The sequence below is a fragment of the Myotis brandtii genome, unplaced genomic scaffold, assembly GCF_000412655.1.
Source record: "Myotis brandtii unplaced genomic scaffold, ASM41265v1 scaffold217, whole genome shotgun sequence".
NCBI lineage: Eukaryota > Metazoa > Chordata > Mammalia > Chiroptera > Vespertilionidae > Myotis > Myotis brandtii.
The window spans coordinates 1142531-1163716 of NW_005358137.1; the positions used below are offsets into that span (position 1 = coordinate 1142531).

The 21186-nt window shown below is 36.6% G+C and overlaps 1 protein-coding gene across 2 annotated transcripts in view; it reads right to left on the reverse strand.

The window, feature by feature from the left end:
* Positions 1-846: 846 nt before the first annotated feature.
* The window catches only part of XRN2 (5'-3' exoribonuclease 2), a 67899-nt gene continuing 47559 nt past the window's right edge, over positions 847-21186 (reverse strand). For both annotated transcript variants that reach the window (XM_014539475.1, XM_014539474.1), the window contains 4 exons: positions 19440-19567; positions 9822-9885; positions 5006-5144; positions 847-2508 (listed from right to left, as the gene is read on the reverse strand). In XM_014539475.1, the coding sequence (XP_014394961.1) occupies positions 2443-2508; positions 5006-5144; positions 9822-9885; positions 19440-19567 (397 nt within the window). In that variant the 3' untranslated portion in view covers positions 847-2442. The remainder of the gene's footprint in view (positions 2509-5005; positions 5145-9821; positions 9886-19439; positions 19568-21186) is intronic.

Genomic DNA, 21186 nt, shown 5'->3' on the forward strand with positions numbered 1-21186 from the left:
CGTGGGCTTCCCAGCTCGGCCGGGTGACCGGGCCCGCAAACCAGGACCTTATTTCTGAAGAGCCGCACCTCTATTCCCACCGCACCAGGCTCACAGCTCCCCGACGCCACCACCATCCCGCTGCGAAGTCGCCGTGCCCTGGTGGCGGTGCCCCCGACCTCCAACGCATCCAACCGACAACGCGCACTTGGGACCTCCAGCCACACCCCCAGCGTGCTGCCACCCAACCCCCACCTTGTCCCGCGTCATCGAACTAAAGTTAACCTACCGGTCATTACACCCAATTTGCCTTTGTAACGCTAAATGGCAATTTAATAGTCATTTGTAGATGGCTTTGTACTTTAATGTGCATTACCTCATTTGATCTTGACGCAAAGGGAGGACCACTGCTCAGTAAGGGCCCTTAGCGCCACAATAAAGTCAGGCCCTTTCCAGGTTCTAAGGTCTTTAAGAATCTTTAAAGACTCTCAAAAACTGTGCCCTACTTAAAGGTAATATAATGGAGTACAGTTAATTATTTAAAACTGGTCTGTTAACTTTATTTACATCTGAATATGGAGGGGAATGTTTATGGCTTTAAACATTGCATTTAAAGTTCTCAAAAGCTTTCGCTTGTTGAAGTAACAGGACATTTTCTGAAACACTCAAAGATGGGGACAAGTTGGGGAGAGATGGAGGTAGAATAAGAAGAGAAGGAAGCCAGGGTGAAGGAATGGGGGAGGCTGAAAGTGAGGGTTCAGCTATTGGCAGATGTCCTTCAGGGCACTCCACCTGTTAGGGGGAATCCAGCCTCAACTTTTCCATCAGGCTTTTTGCTTAGGCGTCTTCAAAAGGACACTATACATATTAATTTTAAAATTTAATTTGTTTTGAATAGTTACATATAATTGTGGAAAAGCCAAGTCCAAACAGAATTATTTTACAGACACACACGATAGCTTGAAACAATGCTAAACTAAACCAAAACTGAAGGTTGGAGAAAATACAGGTTCTGTAGAAGTGTGTGAGCTTTGGGTACCTATGAAGATATACACAATAAGACATTTATATAAGCTCCTTTGGAATATGCAATGCTTGATTTAAGTGGCTATATGTTTTTAATATCTGGAAGAGAAATTTAATGGAAGGCATTACTATCATTTTAATGTATTGTGAAGGGAATACATAATGGTTGTGTTAATTCCCAGTTGAGAAACTTTGTCTCAATAGTAAAGGATCCTGCTCTATTCACCCATCACCAGCAATGAACCCAATAGCTTCAAAATACCTTCTTATTTAAGATGAAGGTGAGATTTTTAACACATAGAATAAGATTAACAACTGTGCTTTAGTTGAATATTAAAGCAAAAATATCCTAAGTCAGCAGGTCAAAGAGAAATCTTATTTTACAACCTTAGGCTAGAATGGAAAGAAGGAAACAAAGCAGCAAGAATCTTTATAATGTATCTGAATTTGTTGTGGTGATCAAATTAAAACGCATATGGAAGTGTTGTATGTAAACTCCAAGCATTAATTTAAGGAATTATAGTGTGCTTGGTAGCAAGGAAAAAAAATGAGTACAAATTGGAATCTATTATGAAGTAACGCCAAAAAAATATGCTAAGGAGCATACACTATTTACCTATAAATTAAACTTCTCACTTTCCAACTTTTCTTAAAATTTTTAAAGTCCTTAAAATTGATACAGGAGTCTACATGAAATTTGTAAAATGTAAATAACTTATTCTCACAAAGATTTTATAGTTAGCAAAATCAGAAGCTGACAGACATACTAACATGCGTTGGCTGGGTGGTCTTGCTGAGCATATCATGTTAACATCTATTCTTAACTGATTTTCTTTTGACATCTAATTGGTAGAAATGAACTGTTTTCTGAAAAACTAATTTTAGAAAAACCAACATGCTTGGCCAAGATTTTCAAAGTTGAAATACTCTAAAAGAATAAGAACACAAGAAACCAGAATTTTAAAATTTTGTTTGTTTTTACTAAAGTCCAGAAATTTCCGTAAGACAAGTACATTAATGAAATGTTTCCAAAGAAATACTGAACAATATATACTCTAGTTGGCTGAGGGTTCCAGCTTAAGAGTTCACACCTAATTCTTGTGCATTAAAAATCAGCATGGATCTTAGATGATCTAGAATTCACTGTGTTTTGAAATCCACAGCTGGTTTGATTTTTAACCATAATGAAAAACCAGTATTCCTATTCCATCAAAATGTTTTACAAGCAATAATAAATTCAGATCCACTGTATTATGCAACACACATCTTTGGAAAGCAACATAAAACAGTGAGATCAGATCAGTAGAAATATACAGTTAAAAGAAATACACAAAGTACTGCAGTTTTCTTAAAAACTACTACTTGAGAAAGAAATCTTTCCACAAATAGCATAAAACTGTAGAATGATGAAAGGATTTGGGAAAGCTTTACAAAAGCCTAATTCCAATTGTATCTTCCTGAGGGTGGTGGCAAAGGGTACTTCCTTCCTTCTCTGGGATATCCCTGAAAATAAGCAAAAGAAAGAGTTTATTTTCTGGATTAACACCCCTGCAAAAAAATTAATTTTCCAGCTATATGGAAAAATATACCATAAAGAAGGTAAATATGTCTTAAAGGTCTATCACATAGAAGGTCTTCATTTATACCAAGCTTGTTGCAAAGTGGGACATTAGTAATAGCACAAATGCTATTACTGACAACTAACCAAACAAACCTTATCAAGCAATTTAAAAATTCCTTACAATCTACACAAATGAACTATACAGAGTTAAGTGTTTGTGTAAAACCCTTTAAGTTCTCAATTTTCCCTACCACCCCCAGCAGGCCATATTGTGGTCAGGTAGTAGATGTAAGCTTCATCTTTAGATAGATTTACACTAGGAAAGTCAATTTGCTTAACCAAGGTAAGAAGTCAGTTAAGGCCTAAATACCTATGAATTTTAGTGTGGCTTTGATTTTTTTTTAAAGCTATAAATAGTAGAGCACTAAGTAACATATTAGGTTATTACATAATTACTAGGAACATTCCTAATATCTCCTAGGTATGCTTGCAAATAATATTTCTGTAGACCCTTGAAAGACACACTGTAGGCTAAGGTCTTGTAGTCATCTAAATTTCACTATAATTTAATAGTGCTTCAAAAATTGTTTTTTAAATAAAAATCAGTGAGAAAGATACTGAGAAAAAGGAGATACTAAAAGATTTATAAATTCACCAAGTGGTTTTGATCTCCTGTCAGGGGTAGGGAACGTCTGGCCCGAGGACCACATAGGGCTCGCAAAATCATTTGGTCTGGCCCTGCCAGGGCATTAGGGGTGAGTTAATTAAATGTTTGACCAAATATAGCAGGCTAGTTTTTAAGTTGATAATTCTGTATGGCCTGAGAATGATGTTATAAATATCCAAATGGCCCTTGGCAGAAGAAAGGTTCCCCACCCCTGTCCTAAGTGAATAAGAATTCCACCTCCTGTAATAGCAGAGAGCTCCTTAAAAGGGAGATCTCCTCCTCCGAAGGAGGCAGGAAAGAAATGAACTGGGTTCAGAAGTTCCCAGCTTTGCTGCCAAACTGCAAGTGTTTAGGGTTTCAGTTTCTGACTGGGAAAATGAGGTGAGTGGACTAGACATTCTCTAAGATATCTTCTAGTTGTAAGTATGTCCTTGTTTCAATAATACTCATTATTTAGATTATCTAGTCTCAATCTATGATATGGTATTTAGAGGTTTTCAAAGTAAAATTCTACAAACTGAGTCTAATAAGCTAACAAAATTCTCTCAAAAGACAATTAAGATGATTGTTTTCTTGTAAAGTGAACAGAGACACTAAGAAACAGTGTAAAAAAGACTTTTCTTAGCTATCAGAATAAGGGGACACATAGTAAGACCTAGAGTTATAAAATTAATATTCGAAGCATTGCAAAAGGCCTGTAGGCAACACCAGGTAAGCAATTTGAAATCACTTTGCATCACCAAAGGTGCCAAACTCCACAAACAGCACACACTCTGAGCCACAACACTCTGAGCCTGTTATCTGGCAAGAATTTGATGACAAAAAAAGAAAAGAATTTGATGACAGAGCATGTAAATACTGGACAGGGTATCAAATGGCTGGGGAACAAATAAAATGAAGCTTACATCTACTAAAGGTATCTAGGAATTATTATACTCATTCAATGTATAGCTGTTTACATTTGGTAGAAAAATATGTGGAACATTTTTTTTATGAAGGAGAGATTTTTTCCATGAGGAGAGATAACAGATACATCAAGACATAAGATTTTCTAAGATAAATATACAGTTGAAAAGATAGATTCCTGCTTTCATTTTTCTAGGAAATTATCATTTATTATGAGAGACTTAATTTGTAGTAAAACAAAAAGCAATATCCTTAAAGGATAAACAAGGTTTCTGGTAACTGACCACATTTGTGTTAAAGGTCACTGATTGCTATGATTAAAAGAGCTTTTGCTCTGGAAAACTGTTCAGCATCTTCAAGGTATAATTTACTTAGTGAGGCAGATACTTGCCTTATATACATTTTTAATGAGGGACCCAAGTTCAGCTAAGCCAGCGGTTCTCAACCTGTGGATTGTGACCCCTTTGGGGGTCGAACAACCCTTTCACAGGGGTCGCCTAAGACCATCGGAAAACACATATTTAATATATAATTACATATTGTTTTTGTGATTAATCACTATGCTTTAATTATGTTCAATTTGTAACAATGAAAATACATCCTGCATATCAGATGTTTACATTACGATTCATAACAGTAGCAAAATTACAGTGATGAAGTAGCAACGAAAATAATTTTATGGTTGGGGGTCACCACAACATGAGGAACTGTATTAAAGGGACACGGCATTAGGAAGGTTGAGAACCACTGAGCTAAGCTAATCTATCAATATCTTATCCAGAAATGTTTTCAAGAAAATATGGAGTCCTGAGAGGCATGGCTAAGTACACAGTATGTTTTTCGTCCCACAGCCCACGCCATATCACCTGTCTCCCTCCACGATCATCGCGTCTGGGTGGATACCCGCCAGGCCCGGCTAGCATCTGGTACTGGTTTGGCTGAAAGCCTGCATTTTGGGTCTGGAGCATCCGGTTCCATGGCAGTAGAGGTTCAGCCCCAACACCTCTGTGGAAAAGCATCATGTGTGCATTACAAGTCAAGCATGTATCATTTTTGCAACCCACTTTTGCTGCATTTGTCATATGGGATATATGGTATCAAAGTGGCCTTTGTATCCCCCATATCCAGTATAGACTAATGTTTCATAAAGTATCAGCATTTATTAAAGAGTGTTTAAAACTTAAGTGATTCAGAAAGGCCTGACTTAAAAAAAAATTCTGTTCATTTACAATTGTGAAATTTCCTTTTTAGTCATGTAAAGATTTGGACCAAGATCTCCAAGTTGGCTACATTTAAGATGCTATCCAAAGAGTAAACATGTACAAGACAGGAGAATGAGGCTTTATTTTTAAAAATGTCCAGACTCATTCTTGGAGTCCATTCTTTCTAGTTAATTGCAGGTTGCAAATGAATTCTTACTGCTGAGTATTTTGAATCCAGGGTAGGGGACTTGGCTGTTTTTTCCCATCCATTATTCTGCTCAATATGTCAGAAGGTCTGATCGGGAGGAAACCTTTTCAAGTTCTATTGATGCAGCTCTCAATTGACCACGGTGACCTAGCAACATGAGCACTAATTGGCATGGGCTGACTGGCATTTGGTGTACAGTTTACATGGGAACACAAATTCAACAGCTTTTATAACCCAGTTTGCCGGCCCAGATTACTAGTCAAAAGAAATGTTTTAATTGTCTTCAAGTGCCTATTTTAACTTTGCAGATACAAAGCAACAGGTATGATGTATGAAATCATAATTTAAATTAATACACAATGTAGCAAAGACATCTTTCCAAAGGCAATCACAATTTAAAACAAAACTTTCGCCTTGAGACATTTTCCTCAACTTCAATTTTATAGAACAAAAGCAAAATAAAAAATAAACAAAAAGCAAAATTCTCCAGTATATTTTAACATTAGAAGCTTTGGGACCATTAAAGATGTTAGGAGGAATTACAATAAACTTTAAACTTGCTAAAGCACTGACAACCTGGAATAAGCTTATAACTGTATCAGCATATGAATTTTACCTCCTGGGTCTTAGGGGAAAAAGCCCAAAGTTGGGCTCATTGGATAATGCATTCTTCTCACAGCTATTCAAGCCTAAATCAATCCTCTCTACCCCCCAATCTCCTCCCTTCACTTGGACTTGCCTTATTTTTTTTAAAACACCAAAGATGATTATTTTTGTGTGATAGCTTAAAGAACAGCTCTCTGAAGAACTCTAAAAAGGTCAATGCTATTCTTGACAGTTAGTGTTGAAACCAGGGCTCTTGCTGTAAGTGAATCCAAATAAAATAAATCTACTTTTCAGAAAGAATATGCATATACTCAGGGCCTTTAATTATTTTTTGGGTTCATTATGAACACAAATGTATTTTAGCAAGGATGCTTCATCTGTTTAGTAGTAATAGCTCCGTGTGCAGAGACAGGAATGGTCTCTTCTGGTCTCTGCAGGAGTGAGGGGGTAAGGTTTCTGTTGTGACCAAAGAGGCTCATCAAAACTGGGCCATTAATGCAAAACACACACACCAAAAATGCAACTCACACATTGTAGTAACTGTAATCAATTGTTCTTAGTTTTACAATGATAAAAATCACTCAACTGAGTTACAGGTAAATCTGTTAGTAAGAATCACATAACATTATATAAATGTAATTTTATATTATTTTGTTTTAAAAATAGGTTAAGAACAAAGCACAGTTTAAAAACAAAGTTCTTTTTGTTTGGAATTACTAATTAAAATGTTGACAAAGATAAGTTTTATAAAATAATTTAATTAAAGTTAAACAGAATGAACAAGGTAAGAGGGGCACAGAGGCATGCATGTTCTTTGTTTTTGCCCTTTACTGGCAGGAAGGTTTTTATTTTCCACAAGCTTTATCATATTTCTATACTAATTATATTAATTGATAAATACAAACTGAAATTTGCCTTGGAAAATACGTATTAAATATGAGATAGAAGTGTTGAGGCTAACATACTTTAACTTTTAAAAATTACTAGCTACTGATTGAGGCAACAATTTCACATCAGAGATGGCAACAATATTCTTAAGTACCTAATTACTGCTTTGCAAAGTAGCTGGCAATGTGAAGTAATGACTCCAATTTGGATGTTTTTAATTTATACAAATGGCAATCAGAGTTTTTAAAGCTTTTCCATGACTAACTAAACTTAACACCCGTAAGTAAAAGACTAAATGGCCACTTTAAATATGGCTAGAAAAGACAAGCCTCCATTGGCAAGAACATAAATAATGGAGCGGAACTCAAGTGATGCAGAATGCTGGACATCTCTGCGTGTATCATTAGGTTGTTTTTGTGTGGGGAGGCAAGGGGTGTGTGTGTGTTCCTGTTGTATTTTTCAGTGAAATGAATATATGAATTATAAATACTATCTCAAAGTAGGAAATAATTTAAAAGAGTGTAGTTTAGAAAAATATGTACACTGAAAATTTTCTTTTCCATAGGGTTCTCAAGCAAACATTCAAAATAGTGCAATGGAAAAGCACTGAACTAAGGATCAGTACCTTGTTCTAGTAAGAATTTCTACTGTTTACTACTTGTGACATCTTAGCAAAGTCAAAGTGACTATGAGTTTATACTTTCCCCTCTGTCTCCTAAGGTTGGAAGGATGAGAATGACAAGTGCTACCACAATGAGTGATAGACTGTATTTGCTAATAAGCTAATGAAGTTTTTAGGATGACTGAATCCAAACTCTCTTTATGAATAAATGATGTATTTCCTAAATGACCATGGTTTAAGACAAAACAGAACTGTATTATGCTCATATCAAAGTTTTGTTTTAAGGCCTGGTTTTAAGTTTCTGACTAAAGCTAAACCAAAAATGCCCCACAAAACTTGTCCTTAATCTGCTGAGTTCACAAAGTTAGTAAGGATAATACCAATACTTGGCTAGGACAGAAAAAACAAAAAATATGATGGACACCAAGACAATGGTAATAACCTGAGGAAAATGTTTAATGTGTAGAAGAAAGAAAAGCTACTGGGGAAGGAAGTATGCCTCAGAAGTGGAAGGAGATCCTTTACATCCTTTGAAGTTCCTATGGTTTTACTGTAATATGCTCGGAGTAAGTATTCTGATGAACTTTGTTCAAGTGAAAAATTTTTTAGTAAAGAACGGTACAGAAGGAAGACCTTAAGTAAGCTACTGAACTTCTGTGTGAATTCATTCTTTTCCTCCTCTATAAAAATAACAGCATCTTTAAAGGGTTGCTAGGAGGAATAAATGAAGGCATGTTTTTAAGAGCATATTAGCACAGTGCTGACATTTTTGTAAGCAGATGATAAATGTTAGCAATTATTAATAATATGAGAAAGAGGAAAGAAACAAAGTTAGGAAACCAAGTCTTAAAATCAAACTTGACAAAAGTAATTCAGAAAAACAGTTATTTAAAAAGAGATCAGCTCTTATATGCTACTATGTAATTTAGAAAAAATTTACCCTTTACTCATTTAATTTGTTTGGAAATGGTACAACTCTGAGGATATTGAAATAGTACATCCAGTGTGCTTTGAGCAATTATATTGAAAACAAAACAAATACAGGTATTATCAGTTGTCTTAAATTTAAAATGCAGCTTGCAATAAGTAGTTGATACTATTAATAAACAATTGAATAACATGATTTATCTTTTTGAAGAAAATAATGAAGTTTTAGAGTCTTTTAGTCTTTAGTTTTCTTAAAAGGGGTGCAGCATTTATAACCCTGTTCATAACAAAACACTTTTCATTTTAGATGTGAACAGATCAGACTGCTAAAACGCTAATGGAAAGGGAAACAAAACAGATTAGAATTAGGAAGGCAAAGAAGGAAGCCTTACTATGACAGAGCTTAATTCGTTTTAGCACTGAGGCAGCACACCAGCATGAAATGATAAATTTTAAAACTGTCCTTTTAAAAATTATACTATAGCTGTTAATATAATTACCCTACAGCTGTTAATTATTCATAACATGCCTAGTTGTCTTGTCATGTAGAGACCACCTGACTTAGAAGCACACAACTTATCAATGAAAAAACACATGTCAAACATCCCTTGTTATTAAACCATGTCACATTCTTCCTAGTCCATGGTACTTATTAGACTGCAGATCCCATAATCCTCTTCTGAGTCCCTTCTGCGTTTAATTCAGTTCAGTCTTAAGTAGTTAAAGAAACTGTTTTCAGTGGCAACTAATAACTACTGACCTACAGTGACACTGCCCTACAATAGGCTTGTCAGCCCTGAAAAAGTTGTACCAAAGAAGCTGATTAGGACTTCAAGAGGTTTGCAGCAAGAATCAATGGTTGGTCTGTACTGTGCTGCATTACCAGCCCAGAAATGATAAAAGTGGAACACCATTAGTTATGCCTCATTAAGCTGCACAACCCTTCTAAAAAGAAATTTGTTTAGCCTTACCAAAACCTAATACAATTTTAAGCTCTCTGTGTTGCATTTTCCAGGGCACCTCAAAAGCTTCAATAAAATAAAGGCCAAGGACCAAGAAAAGTAGGAAAGTATATAAACATGAGCCTTTTACTTCAATGTGTTAACCATCTATTTTCCTAAAGAACAGGCACAAGAGAAACTGTTTAGGGGAAGAAAGTATATTTCAAAACAGAAACCTCACATGTTGAAGCGAAAAAATATTTAAAAGTGATGTTGCTTTATTATTACCTGTCAAATCTTTGCTGCTGGAAGAGGGGAGGAGGCCCTCGCCAGGAATCCTGGGGCCTCATATCTGAAAAATAAACAGGGAAGAGTTAAACAGTTTTTTGTGTTGTTGTTTTTTTTTTAAATAAGTAATCACTATTTAGCTACCCACATATTTTATAATTAACTCTTGAGAAAATCTGAGACAATATAAACTAAATAAACTAGCATATTTACACAGACTGGAAATGTAAAAAGATACTAAACAGGGTCAGTAAATTCATTTTGTTATTTTCCCTTCAGTAACAAAACACAGTTTTACTAACTTTGGTCATTAAATTCACACATTTCTCTCTCTTGCTATGTATGTGTGTGTAAAGATATACATGTATTTTTTACATTTATATTTTAAATGCTATGCTAAAGGAATGGATTAGGTTTCCCCCCACAAATACAAATTTAATGTATAGTAACTTTAATAGAAATCCTGAAATTTGCCTCGTAAATGTGTAAACTGAAAAGGAACCCTGACTTACCTAGCTATCATAACATAGAGCGGAGAGCACACAATCTCTCTAGCATGGGCCAGAAAGAAGCGTTAACAAAGGGACCACCCACTTTTCCATTGTTTTCTGACAGTCAAACCTCTTCCCCTAACACCAAACTGAACTAGCAACATCTAGCTATAAGAAACAATTAAATGGCTACTCTCCTCAACATAAGTGGGATTAAAGGAACACTCCATAACACTGGTCAGCAGGAGAGGTTAGTAGCTCAGTAGGTTGGTATCAACCAACCGCCACTCTGGTCTCCAGTCTTGCAGTCACCTCGGCACCCTTCAGCAGGGTCTGTGTGTGACCTAATTAAAACAGCTGGTTCCAGGAGTTGTCTAATGAGTTCACTTGTAAGGACAGTAACCTCCTCCAGACTCTTGAGACCCAAGGGCAACAAGGCTTACCGTAATGTATTCAGGCTCACAGTTTAATGGAAACACAAACTAGAAACATGCTTTTCAAAATGACTTTCTTGAAGGAAAGAATAAATGAAATCTTATCTTTCTTTAGATTTAGAACCCCCACCTGCAAATGCAATCTGGGTTTACTTAAAACAAAAAAAGAAAGAAAAGTGAAATTGTGTTTTAAAAAGCCCCTGCAAAGGAGAATATGGAACAAAGTAAAGTACCTGGCTGCTCACAATAATTCCAGTGTGAGACAACTGGCTATTTCTGCCCCGGGCTTCCTCCTACCTCAGCTCCCTGACAATGCTAGCCTGAAACAAGTGTCCTAAATGGACAAGCTACACCTGGGGGAGCAGCCGTGACAAGCAGCATCTGCAGCCCCATAACCTGCTGGCCCTAGGTCCACGGAGCCAAACCCACCATATGTCTCTCTTGGAAAGGAACGGAAAAGCCTTCATCATCATTATTTCCAAGAAGAATCCTATTCTAAACTGAAAGAGAGGTGGCATCTCCAGTTAATTTGAATTAAGTCCCTTTTGAATGTCTTAAAAACCAAACTAGTAGCAGTCAAACTGAGAAGCAATGCTGAGGAGGTTTCACAGTGGTCACTTTATATTCAAAACCTGAATGGGAACTCAGGAAGTTAATCACCACAGAACCCACACAAAACACGGCAAGAAGGATCACTAGTCTAGGTCCAGAATAACTTCCAAGTCACTATTACAGACTGTACACTATGATTAAATCATAATTAGAAAAGGTAAAACCTAGAAGACAACCATAATTTTATCTATGTGGTTTATTTCTATGGAAAAACTCAAGACATATTTACCTTAACACATTATACCCTTTTCAATGAGTTAACTATGTATGAGAAAGCAATTTACTGAAAATAAAATCAACATTTGGGCTATTTTTTCTGATAATTACTTTGTTAAACTTGAAGTTCTTTGGTCTATTCAAAATTGTACAAAAATTAGGTTAGTGAAAATTAGTTAGGAAGTATTTTTAGTGTGTTACATATATAAGATTAGCTGAAATAACAAAAGTTAAGAAATACAGTGAATTTCATTCAGACTCCCGTCTAGTGCTGTACTTCACATGTGCCAGAATCACTGTGGTCAGTGTGAAAACATGCCCCCTTTACCGTTAAGACTTAATTCCTTGATTCTGGTTCCAGGGTGTTTCTTTATAAATGGTATTGCTAAAGAATACATAATCTCCATGGTACTTACAGAAACTCCCATACAGGATCTCAATTACATAAATTTAAAACTGAATGAAGATAAAAAAAAAAGCTTGTATATTTTTTCCTAGGAACAGTAGAAGTAGAGGGAATGTTACCACCATCAGAAAAACATATTCATTAGATTCAAATATGCTACATGTTAGGTTAAGCACGCCAATATTTATAAGTGGAAGTGGAATGTAAAGTTCATTAAATATAAATGCTTTTTTTTTTTAAAGGGGGAAACCTTTTTTAAAAATATATATATTTTTATTGATTTCAGAGAGGAAGGGAGAAGGAGAGATAAAAAGAGAGAATCATTGATCGGCTGCCTCCTGCATGCCCCAGATGGGGTATCGAGCCCACAGCCTGGGAATGGAACCATGATCTCCTGGTTCATAGGTCGATGCTCAACCACTGAGCCATGCCAACCGGGTAAAAGAAGAAGCCTTTCAATAGTCTACCTATCTATCTATATCAGGGGTCCTCAAACTACGGCCCGCGGGCCACATGCAAATACAAATATTGTATTTGTTCCCGTTTTGTTTTTTTACTTCAAAATAAGATATGTGCAGTGTGCATAGGAATTTGTTCAGTTTTTTTTTAAACTATAGTTCGGCCCTCCAACGGTCTGAGGGACAGTAAACTGGCCCCCTGTTTAAAAAGTGTGAGGACCTACATAAAAGCCTTAAATGACCGTTATGACCGAACGACTGGTTGACCAGTCACTATGACGCATACTGACCACCAGGGGACAGACGCTCAATGCAGGAACTGCCTCCTGGTGGTCAGTGCGCTCCCACAGGGGGAGCTCTGCTCAGCCACAAGCCAGGCTGACTGCTGCCAGTACAGTGGTGGTGGTGGGAGCTTCTCTCGCCTACTCAGCAGCACTAAGGCAGCCCTCCAATAGGCCTCATTTGCCAGCCAGGCCGAGGGGACCCCACCCGTGCAATTCATGCAACGGGCCTCTAGTACACCTATTAAGTGCCCAGAAATATGGCACAAATTCTCAGTCCATCACTTCTACCTGGTATGCCAGGTACTTCCCCCTCTATTTTGCTTTTATTATTTCTCACTTCCAGAACAATTTTGTTTTTCATATAAATAGATTCAGTACATGCAAGAAATATAGTTCTTTATTAAAACCTAAATATATTTTGCAAGACTTTAAAAACTGTGTCACAGAATTATTAAAACATCTCTTGCTTTCAATCCAAAAAAATAAAAAGAATCAAAGATAAACTTCAAGGCTACCTTTAAACAAATCTCCTCATGTGGTCCTGAGCAAAACATATACAACCCTTAAGTATTTATGAAGAAGAAACATTTCCTAGTCCATAAGTAGTAAGTACAAGGTAAAAAACTTACTATCATTCATTTGCATAGCTCTATGAGAAAGATACATTTGAGAGGGAGAGAAAAAAATTCTGAGATAGTGAATTGAACTTCAGAAAGGTATAGGCGAGAGAAGAAAAATGACAGTTAATTTTTCCTTTGGTCTTTAAAAACGTATCCCTTTTCTAGAGCTTCTAAGACCACACAAACCAAGACTTCGCCAATAGCTCAAGTGGCAATTTACCTAATCAGCATGGCAATCGCAGAAAAATTCCATATTTACTGATTGCCCTAATCAAAAATCACATTTCAAATGGGGCTAATTGACAAGTTTACAGTCTGAAATTAAGAGAAGTGATATATTAGGTTCTTCGGGTTGTAGAAACAAAAATGCTCTATTCATACTTACTGAGTACTCAGGGTTGCACTTCACTCCAAGAAATTATCAAAAACCGGACAATTACTCATCAGCCAAAAACTACACATCAAACACAAATCAAAGACCAATAGTAAAAAACACCTCCAGCAGACACTTGACAGAGTTGGCAGTACGACCAAATGGCCCTTCTTGTGTGTAATTAAAGAAAATAGCACCCGACCAGCTTGCTTGGCTCAGGGGCTGAGAGTCAACCTATGAACCAGGAGGTCATGGTTCAATTCCCAGTCAGGGCACATGACCGGATGGTGGGGCTTGATCTCCAATAGGGAGCCTGTAGGAGGCAGCCAATCAATGACTCTCTAATCATTGATGTTTCTAATCTCTCTCTCCTCCCTTCCTCTCTGAAATCAATAAAAATATATATATTTAAAAGACAGCTATACTAAAAACATTTTACAAGACTGATAAAATGGTTTAAATGTTAATTTCACTGAAATTCTTTCTGACCAAATTTTAAAGTTCAAAATTATATAAAAAGAAATCAGACTTAAAAAAATCATTTAATATTTTCATAGTACTTATTATGTACCAGGTACTGCTTCAAGTGCTTAATAACGTACACAGTTATTGTGAATATTCTGTGAGATGGGTATTTTCTGCATCATTTAAGAAATGAGGAAACAGGATTACAGACAAAAACCTGCTTGAGATCACAGGCTATTAGGAGACAGAGTGAAAGCTACAGGATAAGCTCTCTTAATCACTCCCACTACACTATGCTACTCCAAGTTTCACACGCACTTGCTGGCTGAGATGCTTCTTCATGTTATTTTATTTCAGAAGGACCAAAGGAGAACCACCTCCTCAATCAGGAGGCTCAGAGGCTTAGGGTTTTTCAAGAAGACAGAATTAGGGATTTTAAAACTTTCAACGTTTTGAAAGTTTAGAATTAACATTATTACACACTAGAGGCCCAGTGCACGAAATTTGTGCACAGGTAGGGTCCCTATCGGCTGCCGGCCAGGGCCTCCCTTCCCTGGCTGCCAGCTGTGGCCGTCCTTTGTTCCACGCCGCCCCTGGTGGTCGGTGCACATCATTGCAAGTGATCGAACTCCCAGTCAGTTTAACTCCCAAGGGGACACTTTGCATATTAGGCTTTTATATATATAGATATCTAATGAAGACAGAAAGGGAAAATAAGTATACTTAACACATGCTTAACTACACTTTGGTAGTAAGCATCTTGACAAACAGGGATTCATAGGGAGAAGAAAAAAAGATCTTGGTTAAAATATTTGAAATCACTGCTCTTTTTAAAATGGTAATACTACCCTAGAAGATTGAGTATTCAACAAATCATAAATATAAGGGATCAGATAAAAATTAAAATAAGATAAAGACAGAGAGGTATGGATGAAGAGATAGATGGACTGAAGGACAGATAGTTCTGTCTGCATAAATATGAAATCTAGAGGTCACAATAGACCATGAAAAAATATGCCAGAAAAGTCTTAAAGACAGTAAAGAAAACAAAAGTCAAATCATATGCTGAACTATGCATAAAGAGTATTGGGGGAGAAGGAGGGGAAATCACAGAACATGGAATTTCCTTTCTTGAAAGCAGTCATTTGTCTGGGCATATCATTCAACTGTGACCATTTACTATCCAGCAATGACCATTCCAGATTAGGCCAATTATTTATCCAACACATCTCCTACAAAGGTTATCAGGGAATAATCTGTGATATGTATGACATCCTTACCTTCTAGGAAGTTCAACCTCACAACCCCAAGTTTTTCTAGGTTCTCTTATAACCGAGGGCAATTAAACTTCATTGATCTATCTAAATCTTTCTTGAACTACTTTTTAAAATATATTTTGTTGATTTCAGAGAGAACAGGAGAGAGATCAATGATGAGAGAGAATCCCTGATTGGCTGCCTCCTGCATGCCCCACAAGGAGAATCGAGCCCGCAACCTGGGCATGTGCCTTGACCGGGAATTGAACCATGACCTCCTGGTTCATAGGTTGATGCTCAACTACTGAGCCACACCAGCCAGACATCTTTCTTGAACTTTTATATTTCTGGTTTATATGCAGATAATTCCCAATTTTCTCCCCACTCATCTTCTCTCTTGAGCAAGTAATGGACACAAATTTAACTTCTAGCAGATGACTTTAACCTCTACAAAAATCAGATTCATCATATTTTTTTGTATTTCTTCACCCTCCTGGGTTTCCAAATTCTGTTAAAGGCCTCATTAGTCACTCAGGTATCCACAGTGCACACATGAGCCTCATTTGAAACTTCTCTCTCCCTCACTTATCACATTCAATTATCCAACCCTTCAGGTTCCTTCTCCACTCTGAATCCACTTGGCCACAGACAACTTCTGACCTTCATTAATTATCTCTCCCTAATTAGAACCACCATCAAGTATCTTCCATAACCAATAGAATTGTGGTTCTAGAAAGGATATTTAACTGCACTCTTCTGCTTAAAATGAGACTTTAAATGCTCCTACAAATACAGAGAAAAACTTGCACACAAATTAATAAGAACAGGCAATTTATGAAAGAAAAACTGATTAGTAAAAATGTGATCAAAGCAGCAATTTAAAAAAAAAATCATACTTTAAAATGAAGATATTCTTCCTTGCTTATCAAATTAGCAAGAACTTTTAAAAAATGATAACACCTGATATTGGTGGGAGTTAGGATATTAGAAATTGTCATCTATTGCTACAGGAAATATAAATGAGTATGCTCTTATCTGGAGATTAATGTGGTGATATTAACCAAAAGTTCAGAAATTCAACATAACTTTTCATCCAGCAATACTATTTGTATAGTTTACATTTAAGTAAAAAAAAAAAACACACAAAAAAACACGTTAAAAATATTATTAGAAGCATATATGCTTAAAATTTAAGCAATATACTCCTAAATAATCCATCCTATATAATAAAAGGGTAATATGCAAATCGACCGAACGGCGGAACAACCGGTCGCTATGACACCCGCTGACCACCAGGGGGCAGACGCTCAACACAGGAGCTGCCCCCAGCCCGCAGGCCCCGGCCAACCTCTCGGTCCTTCCCCGAGCAGCAGGCTCCAATTGCTCGATAGGGAATGGAAAATGGGGAACTGGAGCTGGGTGGCGGCGGGGGACGTGGCCGGCAAGTGGGCGGGAACGGCTAAGCTCTCGGTCTCTCCCCCTGGCTGGCAGGCTCCGATCACCCGATGGCGAAAGGGGAACCGGGGGTGGGTGGCGGTGGATGCGGGTGGCACCAGGCCAAGGGCCCCGCCCCGCCAGTCGGGAATGGCCAACATCTCAGTCCCTCCCCCCAAGCCAGCAGGCTCCAATCCCTAATGACGAACCGGGAACAGGGGGTGGATGGTGGTGGGGGGCGGGGCTGGCTGCTGGCAGCCAGGGAAGATGGCCCTGATCGCAGGCCAGGCCTAGGGACTGTACCTGTGCACAAATTTCATGTGCCAGGCCTCTATTGTGTATATAATTCTGAAAGTGGAAATCAGGAATATTATGAACTGAATGACAATGACTATATGACACAAAATAAAAGGAATATATATGACATGAAGCTAAAGTGAAATTCATAGCACTCAAGTGCATATATATTAGATATGAAAGACTGCAAATAAATTACGTTAAGTTTCCATCTCCAAAAATCAAAAAAAGAATAGCAATTTAATTCCAAAGAAACTAGTAGGGAATAAGGAAGACAAAAGCAGAAATTAATAGAAAACCAACATACAATCGGGGGGAGGGGAATGCCCACAAAGCTAAAAGTTAGTTCAATGAAAAAAAAACACAAAAAATGAAACCAACAATGTTAAATAGGCCCTCACAACACTATTCAAGAAGAAAAAAGGAACAGTACACATTACTAATACCAGGAATTGATTTTAAAGTCTATAGTCATTAAAAAGATATTAAGACTATAGCATGAGACAACAGAGGCAAGAAAATACAATGAGATAAAGACAGCCTCTTAAACGGTGGTGGAAATACTGGACAGATAGATGCAAAAAAAAAAAAAAATCAAACTAAATCAATTCCTTATACCTTGTACAAAAATGAACACAAAATGGATTAAAGACTTAAATATAAGACATGAAACCATAAAACTCCTAGAAGAAACCAAAGGCAGAAAACTTTCTGACATCAGTCTTAGCAATATTTTTTTGGATGTCTCCTCAGGCAAAGGCAACAAAAGCAAAAATAAACAAATGAGATAACATCAAACTAAAACGCTTTTACACAGTGAAGGAAACCATCAACAAAACTAAAAGGAGATCTACTGAATGAGAAATGAAATTTGCAAAAAATGATTTATCCTATAAGGGGTTAATACCCCAAATATATAAAGAACTCATCAATTTTACATCAAAAACCAAACAATAGACATTTCTTCAAAGAAGACATAGACATGGTCAACAGGCACATTAAAAGATGCTCAAATATGTGCTGGGGGATGGGAGCGGCCAGGGAGAGGTCAATGGGGGGAAAAGGAGACATATGTAATACTTTCAACAATAAAGAATTTAAATTAAAAAAAATTAAAGATGCTCAAATCACAAATAGTCAGGGAAATGAAAATTAAAACTACAATGAAGTATCACCTCACACCTGTCAGAATGAGATATAAAAAAGACAACAAATAACAAGTGTTGATGAGGATGTGGAGAAAAGGGAATCATTGTGCACTGTTGGTGGGATTGTAAACTAGAATAGCCACTATGGAAAACAGTATGATGATTCCTCAAAATATTAAAAATAGAGCTACTGTATGACCCAGCAATTCCACTTCTGGGTATTTATCTGATTAAAATGAAAGTAATTTGAATAGACATATGTACTCTTAAGTTCATTGTAACACTGTTTACAATAGCCAAGTTATAAAAGCAACCTAGGCCTGGCCAGTGTGGCTCAGAGGTTGATGATATCTGGTTAGGTAGCAAGTAGACAACCAGGAATGAAGAAGAAAGGGCTTCATGAAGAAAGTGGTTTTGAAAACGACACATGACTTAAGACTTTCTTGATAAGGCAGCACATAGCCACGGAGCTCAAAAATAACATTAAATGGGGATACAATTTAAAATTAATGCAAAATTTATGAAGCCTAACATTTAACTATTTTGTCCCTATTCCACTGCAATCCAAATGCCATGTAATTATTTCATGGTTACCATTTCTGAACTTCTGTCCTCGAAACAAGTTATAAGGGGTCAGGAAAAAACCAAAGTCTTCTCAGAACCACAGTATTAAAGGCATAGTCCTACCAAAGCAATGTCTAACTTCATATTTGGTGGTTCTGAGATACAATTTGTTCAAGAAAGGGACACTGGTTTCTTTCAATTAAATGGTTGTTAATTACATATCTATTGCATGTGATGTAATTTGCCTCACTACTTGTATTAATAAACAGCAATGCATCCACTATCTTTTTGCATATGCTCACTCAAAAGAAGATTTATACACGAAAATAAGAAATCCAACTCATACATTCAATTAACTATTTATATACAGTAAAAATATCTTAAGACTACATGAAGTATTCTCTTATAATCCTTCTAAATTGTATGTTTTTTGTATATTTTTAAGACCACTATTTCTGCATGGATACAATGAATCTTTTTTTTAGCAATGAAGATTTAGCAACCAACCTTTGTGTAATATTCAATTTAGCATGTAAAATAACCAACTAGTAAAAACTTACTTGACATAAGTTTTGGAATCTGGGCTTGTCCTCTCAACAGCGGCCTGTATAAGTTTCCCTGATAATTTACAGGCGGTGGCGCAGCATTGCTGTAAATGCCAGTTCCTGAGCCTCTTGGCATGACATGGCTGTAAAAGAACCCACCCAACCAGAATAAAAAATTATATCCAGAGATATCCATCACATCACAGCGGACACAAATTAAACAAGTGCTAGTTGCCATCTCTTTACGATAAAATCTAATTAAGATAACACAAATTTAAAAGATTATTAACCAAGTTCAAAATAGTAGCTGATATTAATGTGACAGCAGATGTTCATTTGCCCCACCAAGATTCTTAATGGATAATCATTTAAACATTTATTAATTACTGTAAGCAAAAATTAGTTTATTCTTTTTTTGCATTGTATTTCAATTGTGCTCTATCAGTGTACAGTTGTCTCTTCGTACCTGGGGGATTGGGACTAGGACCACTTGGGGACACCAAAATCCAAGGAGTCCCTTATATAAAATGGTCTAATATCTGTACATAGCCTGTATTTCCATATAAGCTATACCAGGGTATGCCTATGATCACTTCATTCACATGGACTCAGGTGTAGTACTTAACATGGGGCAAATTCAAGTTTTGCTTTTGGAATTTTGGGAGCTTAACCCCCACAATATTTTTGATCCCAAGTTGGTTGAATCCATGAATATGAAACCTGTGGATACAGAGGGCCGACAGTATACACTACTCTACTCTATATCATGCTTTTTTCTTTTCCAATTTAATATATCAAACATTTCCCTATATCTTTCATAGTGTTCAGAACTCAAACATACATACATACATACATACATACATACATACATAAATAAATAAATAAATATGGCTACAGAATACTTTCCAATGTTCATGTCTCATATTTTACTAAACCATTCCTCTCATTTAGTACTAGCATTACAGATAACAAGGCTCTGGAGGTAATTAGGCATGTAACTTTATGCTCCTCTACAATTATTTTCTCAGGATAAATTCCAAAAATTAGAAACTTGTATCTAAGTTAAGAGCATCTTCAGAACTCAGTACTCTACTTAGAGGTACTTCTATGTTGCTTTAGAAAACAGTTGAAATAATGCAAAAAGATATCTTAAGAATATTTTAGCCCAGCCAGCATGACTCAGTGATTGAGCATCGACCTATGAACCAGGTGGTCGTGGCTCGATTCCCAGTCAGGGCACATGCCTGGGTTGCAGGCTCAATCCCCCGTGTGGGACTTAAAAAAGCAGCCGATGAATGATTCCCTCTCATCATTGATGTTTCTATCTCTCACTTCCCCTCCCTCCCTCTCTGAAATTAATAAAAGTCTATATTTAAAAAAAATAGTATTTTAAATTTGCATTTCTTCTATTATTAGGAATAAAGGCTTCTAAAACAATCAACCACAACAGCTAACATTTCCAGTGTTGAGATCTATTCTAAGCATTTGCTAAACATTAGCTTAATCCTCACTACAACTTTATAAAGTAGGTATAATTATTATTCCCATTTTACATATAGGTAACAAAGGCATAGACTGGTTCAGTAACTTGTAAAAAAATATCAAGTGGTAGAAAAAGCATTTGAGCCCAGACATTTAGGATCTAAAATCATGCTCTTAACCATTTACTATGCCACATTCATTGTGCCTTACTATTCATTGTATTAAGTACATGCTGATGGTGACCTAATGTCTAAATCATATTTTGAATCTTAAGGTTTTC